Source organism: Thunnus thynnus, chromosome 17 (assembly GCF_963924715.1).
Source record: "Thunnus thynnus chromosome 17, fThuThy2.1, whole genome shotgun sequence".
Classification (NCBI taxonomy): Eukaryota; Metazoa; Chordata; class Actinopteri; order Scombriformes; family Scombridae; genus Thunnus; species Thunnus thynnus.
Genome location: NC_089533.1, coordinates 21,634,612 through 21,641,937, shown reverse-complemented (window position 1 = coordinate 21,641,937; position 7,326 = coordinate 21,634,612). Strand labels below are relative to the sequence as shown.

Below are 7,326 nucleotides of genomic sequence, written 5' to 3'. Positions count from 1 at the left end.
ACTAAACTAGACAAGTTTGTGTTGACATCTCTTCAAATTTTAGATTAAGTTATGGTCCTTCATGTAGAAGCTGAGAAAGTTAAATGTGATAACAAAATTCTTTAGTAGTAACTTTTATTCAATGATCAAAGTAAAAGCAGTTACATTTTGAACATATTTAAGTGTGGCATACTAACACTTAAAGCACGTAGTCAAACACTGAAGCAAACTACATTCCTACTTGAATGTGTTGTGTACTTGAGTTCAGAAAGATTCTCATTAGTTTTCATTAGCTTCACTTAATTCACAGTCACTTTTATGAAACTCAAAGATTTCAAGGAAGACAATAGTCAGACATCACATCGGAACACATGTGCACTTTATTGGGATTGTTTAGTCAGTGTACAGGTTGGCCCCACCGGTCTGGCACCCCATGTTACCCCATCACTTCGAGACCCGTTACCCCACCACCCCGGGGATGAAACCTCCAACAGCGGGGAGAAGAGGTCACGATTGGGTTTTGCATAACAAAAACAAAAAAAAATTAAACAGGACCAAGATATTTTTAAGGCTGAAAGTACAAAAAACCCAGACATAATTTACATACAAGCCATACTACAACAATGTTTAAGTATGCGCCAACCACTGGGCAGCCTTCACAGAGGCGAATACGTGTCTGAACAATGCAGTTAACATTTGGAATCATGTGTCTGAACAATGCAGTTAACAAACATTTGGAATGACTCAAAGAAAAAACAAAATGTACATTTTTTTAAGTCCCCAGATGCAACTGCAGAACCCTGGGGTGCTATTTTTAAACCTAGCCAAAAACATTACTGTCTCCTTCATCGTTCCAGTTTTTTAAAATCCTGAGTCAAGCGCCAAAAATAACTGAAGCCATGCCAATGAGTTGGTCATCTAGGCTCTGCGCCTGAGTGTGTATGAGAAATGTGTTGTGTGTGGTTGTTTTGCACAGAGCTGAAGTTGTTTGGGCGTTTGGTTGGGGAGGGGGAGGAGGAACAGTCTGTTTAGAAGCATTTGCGGTGGACGATGGAGGGGCCGGACTCATCGTACTCCTGCTTGCTGATCCACATCTGCTGGAAGGTGGACAGAGAGGCCAGGATGGAGCCTCCGATCCAGACAGAGTATTTACGCTCAGGTGGGGCAATGATCTGCAAGAGACAAGACACCCATTAGAATATAAGACCAACATGTTCATATATGCATTTAACTAATCTTGTGAACAGCAACTCTACTGGCTCTGCAGCAAGTCAGCTCACCTTGATCTTCATGGTGGATGGGGCCAGGGCTGTGATCTCCTTCTGCATCCTGTCGGCGATGCCAGGGTACATGGTGGTACCTCCAGACAGCACGGTGTTGGCGTACAGGTCCTTACGGATGTCGACATCACACTTCATGATGCTGTTGTAGGTGGTCTCGTGGATGCCGCAGGACTCCATACCTGAGAGGAGAAACAAAGACAGTCAGCAGGTGGAAGTGCAGGGTAACCATGAGTGTTTAGTATGTTTTTAGCCTGTAATGCTTGTTAGGCTTTAGATGGGAAACATACCGAGGAAGGAAGGCTGGAAGAGGGCCTCGGGGCAACGGAACCTCTCATTGCCGATGGTGATGACCTGTCCGTCGGGCAGCTCGTAGCTCTTCTCCAGGGAGGAGGAGGAGGCAGCAGTGCCCATCTCCTGCTCGAAGTCCAGGGCGACGTAGCACAGCTTCTCCTTGATGTCACGCACGATTTCCCTCTCGGCTGTGGTGGTGAAGGAGTAGCCACGCTCTGTCAGGATCTTCATGAGGTAGTCTGTGAGGTCGCGGCCGGCCAAGTCCAGACGCAGGATGGCGTGGGGCAGGGCGTAGCCCTCGTAGATGGGCACTGTGTGGGTCACACCATCACCGGAGTCCATGACAATACCGGTGGTACGACCAGAGGCATACAGGGACAGCACAGCCTGGATGGCAACGTACATGGCGGGGGTGTTGAAGGTCTCGAACATGATCTGTAGGAAGAGAAGAAGACACTTGAGTATTTTCAAATACAGTAAGAGGGTCTTAAGCTTTTGTGGCCACTGCACCCACTACATGCATGAAGAGTGAGGCTCAGATTCAAGTTAGTAGAATAAAAGTGCAGAAAGTCAACATTCCTTCACACTTGTGCATGTCAGATATCTATTAAGTGCTGATCTAGTGGCTCAGCTAAATATTATAGACACAAGTGCAGATAAGGCACACAGTCAAGAGAGACCTGTTGATGATAGATCATCTTATAGGAGAGAGGTCCTGGAGGAGAGGGGGAGGAAGGAGCAAGTGAGAATGGAATGGAGAAGGAAGTCAAGGAGGAAATGAGGTAACTGGTTTTCAATAGTCAATACTTTGATGTACTGTCTGGCTAAACAAGATATGCTAAACTCTGCATGTGCACAAGTAGGGGTTTGTACCTGGGTCATCTTCTCCCTGTTGGCTTTGGGGTTCAGAGGGGCCTCTGTGAGCAGGACAGGGTGCTCCTCAGGGGCAACTCTCAGCTCATTGTAGAAGGTGTGATGCCAGATCTTCTCCATGTCATCCCAATTGGTCACAATACCGTGCTCGATGGGGTACTTCAGGGTCAGGATACCTCTCTTGCTCTGGGCTTCGTCACCAACGTAGCTGTCCTTCTGGCCCATACCCACCATCACTCCCTGAACAAGACAAACAGCTTGTTTATTATCAAATACTTAATTCTTTGGTTGAGCATAGACATGTAAAGCTTCAAAGTCTATTTACAGGTAAACATTGATTACATGCACTTAGTCCAGACAATAGAGGTAAAAATACCATAAAAACTTTAGCTTTAATTTCGTAATGGTTTTATAATAAGGTAGTCTAATTTATATTCTATTTCATTGGACAGCATTTGAGCAAAACTGAAGCCATTTTCAACTGGCATTCAGCCATTTTTAGAAATAATCAGGGAGAATTACTTAGTTGTGATTTCTTGGAATTATTTAATGGGTCAGTGAAAGTTGTACATTTAAGTTCAAAATTATAAAAATGTCTATTAAAATGCAGAAGTTTAGATTTATTCTGTTGTAGATGCACTCACCTGATGCCTGGGGCGACCGACGATGGATGGGAAGACAGCACGAGGGGCATCGTCTCCGGCAAATCCGGCTTTGCACATTCCGGATCCGTTGTCAACAACCAGTGCGGCGATTTCATCTTCCATGGCTGAACTGTTAGAGAGAGAAAAAAAGTTTAACGCTTAAGTCTCACATCCGCCTCCTCAACTCCGAGCTCTCACTTCCTGTTAACTCAGTAAACTGCAGTTCAAGAGATTAGCCGCTGGGTGGCGCTCGGGCCTCACATCCCGACCTATCAGACAAAAGGAAGCAGCGCTGCATGCTGTTGTTACCATATAAGGACATGGTCGGGTTTGGTTGGGTTTGAGCAGCTTTGCGGCTCGCGGCGCCATGGCGCACGGCCAGAGCGCATTGAGCCCCGGCGCTGCGACCACTCCCTCCGGTTCACTACAGCTCCTTCCTCCATTGCCTCCTCCCCCCTCCCTTCCTCCTACTGTTGCTCAATCATACCGGTTTTAACACCCGTCGTAAATCTTTGCTTCAATACCACTGCGTCATACTCAACTTAAACCGCCTCATTCAATGCACACTGGCTGACACCTGACTGCGTACATTCATTTTTCATAAAAAGCAGGCATCAGCCTTTAAACATAGGCTGCTGGCTGTTATAGAATAAGTTGCATAATGGACTCATGTTAATTAATGAATGGTCATAGTCCTTGACTGATGCTCCATTTCCTGAAAGCCACGCCTTTTCTAAGAGTAGATGACTTGTCATTCGCAATTTCCTCTTTTCCACGCACTCAAGCAGGTAAGACTTGAATTTGTCGAAAGACAGGTCTATTTAATTAAGCCATCAAGCAATTTGTGCTTTATGTGCAGGCCTGGTATTCACAGCACTTTGCCCATTTACAGAAGGCTTCCTGGTGATAGATTATTCTGATGAGTTAAAGATCTGACGCGCCCAAGAACAAAGTGTACGTGAAGTGGCCGTGAAAGATTTAATCTTGATTAAAACCGCCGCTGTTGCAAGTCTGAAGGGCGGTGTTAGCACGATGTGGCTAGGCTAATGTGCTAAAGTAGGTCACACCCCGCCGCATTGGGCGCACAAAGGGAGCAGCCGGGATCCAGACAACCTCAACTCAAAAGCTTTTTTTCAAACTGCCCTGCTAGGGAAGAAATACAAGCCAACACTGAAATAATGATAATGTTGCAAAACTACACAAAGCCAGTTTAAGTTGCACTGTTAACTTAAACAGTTACATTAAGTTAACCATAAGCCGGTTACAAATCCAAAAAGCACCTGTGAGTCGCAGAAACATCAAGTTCAGTTTCTCTAATTATTCCCAATACATACTTTATAAAAATTATAAGCTAAATTCAGACTGATGTATATTGTGGTGATCTTTTTAAAATCAATAAGTTAAATTAGCAGCACAGTAGGTCTATGACAGGACAAAGAACCTCGTGGTCCCTGCCATCTTTTGCATTCAAAATGACAATATTTCACAAACAATAACATTTAAACAAAAAGTTACTTATTGTTCACGTGCTAAATACTCCAAAATTAGAAATATGTAAATAACAGCTACCTTACCTTTGGGTGGGGGGGCTTTTCGCTTTAAGGGAACCGGTTTCAGGCAAATGATATCCCGCACAAGCTGTGTGTGTGACGGCGCTCAGAGTGAATCCGTTGGCTGTGGGCGCATGTGTTTTATAGTGCGTCAGTTGCCCGGCTCGAGCCATAAAAGGTAAACTTTCGGAATGGCGCTCTCTGATTGGTCCAGCGTCATGCACCGGGCACGTCGCGTGCACACTTGGTGCACTGGGCGCTCGCGATTCGAGGGAGAGAGAGAGGGAGAGGGAGGCGATAATAGCAAAGGATTGGAGAAAATAAAAGGGAAGGGATTGATGTTGTGAGGCCTAGTAAGCCTAATCCCTTAATATACTGTTTTATATAGAGGTTAAATGATGTATAAACTTTCATAAGTGTGAAAATATCTTTGCTGCACCTGCTCTGTTCAGTTTGGCACATATTTATATGATTATTACAAGAGCTAAGCAGCCTGGACTCCTCCCTGTGAAGGCTGCAAAGGCCCAGACTTTTAACCAAATGGCTGTTCATGATCCATGCTTCTCTCCTGTGTCTAAACTGACGTTTTATACTTCAGATCGGACGTAGTGTTGATGTTGTTGTCCACCTTGAAAACCAGCTGCAGGCACAATGGGAGACACAGCCACTGCATCGCCAGGTCAAACACATGACACACATAGCACACAAACAGGCCAGGGAATGACCATTCTTTCTCCATTCTGCCAGAGCTTGCTGATAATGTTAATTCAGCAATAAAAGTATTTATATTTTGTGACTTCATGGTCTTGGGCTCCTCCTAAATATCCTGTCACGGGCTGCTTGCTACCTCTTTTCCTCTCCTTCAGAGGAGGATGGGATTTGTTTGCATTCTCAGATTTTAATGCTGCTCACACTGTGTACTGTGGATCTTGATAAGATGTAGGCTGGTTAAATAATACCCTGAGACACTGTCGCTTGTGAAGATCACCAAAATGCACACTAAGTGAAAGTACAAGGTTTTCAGTTGCTGTTTCAGCTGTCTTTCAAAGCAGGCTACACCTTGGCTATTGTGTATAATTTTGCCTCACTATGAAGCAGGAAATGTCAAGACTCCTTCTATAAGATAGGCCTCCAGCTTTTGGTTGACATTATTTAACCATTCTTATTCATTTTTATCAAATAAGACACACACATTTGCACTTCCTGGTCCACTTTATTACTTTAAGGAGGAACTAACCCTATAATGACTACTGAGACCCATGTGACAATATACAAGGGTCAAATTTTAAGTCTAGCCTGGGGCCTGCAGCTTAGTAAAATTTACATTCCTGATTCACTGTTGTATTAAGGTCCTGTAAGTCATCAGACCACAACAGTATTATCATAAACTGTGCCACTCAAGCACTTTCCTTCTCATTTCCCATCTTTCTCTCCCTCATCTTTTCTCCTTTCTCTCATTTATCTTCTTAATATATAACATCTGGCATACACTTTCATGTATTTTGTGTTCCTACACTATGAGTGTATACGTTAGCAGAATCACAGGGGCGGCCACAGTGCCATTTAAAGCTGTGAGACTTACAGCAACTTCATCTCTTCCTCCTTCACCACTTCCCCTTCCTCTCCTCTGTTGCAATAGCGCTGTGCACATCGTTTTTTTCTTCTCTTCCTTGTCTTCATTCATGCTGTGAAGTTGGCATTAAATGGACATTATCGTCGTCGTCCTCACATGGCTCGTATCCTCCCTTCGAATTAGCCATGACTGAGTGACCCTGCAGTGCAAAACAACACTTTTAATATGTGCAAAAACAACAATGCATTGTGTAACTTCTCTCTAAATCTGCAGATTCTGATGAGTTCAACAGCACATTTCAGTTCCAACAGGCCACTTTTAAAAACACTATTTAAAGACTAGCTCTGCTCCCAGACTAGAACAATTATTCAGCAGTGAAAAACATGTAATAAAAGGGAACAATCAGAGCTAGACCATTCAATTCATCCATGTTGAGTCAGAGTTTTGACTATTGTGGAAAACTCTTTGTACAGTCAGCTCATACAGCCGCTGTTAGAGGGCTTACGGATGGAAGGAAATGAGTGTTTGAGGCGATCAAAGGTCTGCTGGGCCCACGTATTGATTGACAGGCCTTAAATCATATTGTTCACAGGGTCAAATCTCAAACCTAGCCCTAAATCAGCCTCAAAATTGTCTGTTCTTTTTATGGTGGATTGTATTTGTTCCACTGGTGATTAAAGTTGCTTTTTTTTTTTTTGCGAGGAGTTAATGAAAAAAGGTGGGTCCTGCTGACACTGTTAACAGAGATTTGAGAGGATTGTTCGTCCATGTTGGTGCTGTAATGGCGTAAACAGGGATTGGCTGGGAAATGTTTAATCCGGCTTCAAGGGAGTGCCTGTGGATTTTCAAGTTCAGTTTGTTTGTGTGTGTGTCTATACAGTACATTTGCACGTACATGAGCGAGTGAGTCATGGTTCCGGCTCAGCTTACCTTGATTCAGGTGAAAAAAATGTAATGACATGACATATTCTTATTCATGTACTCCTGAATGAAGAGTAAAACAAGACCAGAAATAAACTCGCACTCTGTTTCTGTATCACTGTCAGTCCACTTAGGTAAGCAGGACTTTGGATATGCATGTATTTATGTTTGTTTGTGTGGCTCGCTGGTAGTAAGTGAGAGGTCTCTGGTTA

General features: G+C 43.8%; 1 protein-coding gene across 2 annotated transcripts; it reads right to left on the bottom strand.

The window, feature by feature from the left end:
- Positions 1–336: 336 nt before the first annotated feature.
- Positions 337–4,808, bottom strand: actb2 (actin, beta 2). 2 transcript variants are annotated; one of them, XM_067571120.1, is made up of 6 exons: positions 4,645–4,808; positions 3,071–3,200; positions 2,427–2,666; positions 1,550–1,988; positions 1,260–1,441; positions 337–1,151 (listed from the first exon to the last, which is right to left on the bottom strand). In XM_067571120.1, exons 1-6 carry the CDS (start codon positions 4,791–4,793, stop codon positions 1,008–1,010), a joined length of 1,284 nt encoding a protein of 427 aa, XP_067427221.1. In that variant the 5' UTR covers positions 4,794–4,808; the 3' UTR covers positions 337–1,007. The 2 variants fall into 2 exon arrangements, with proteins under 2 accessions (XP_067427221.1, XP_067427222.1); XM_067571121.1 differs by lacking the exons at positions 3,071–3,200; positions 4,645–4,808 and adding an exon at positions 2,234–2,268 and having other exon boundaries at positions 2,427–2,566.
- Positions 4,809–7,326: the final 2,518 nt, after the last annotated feature.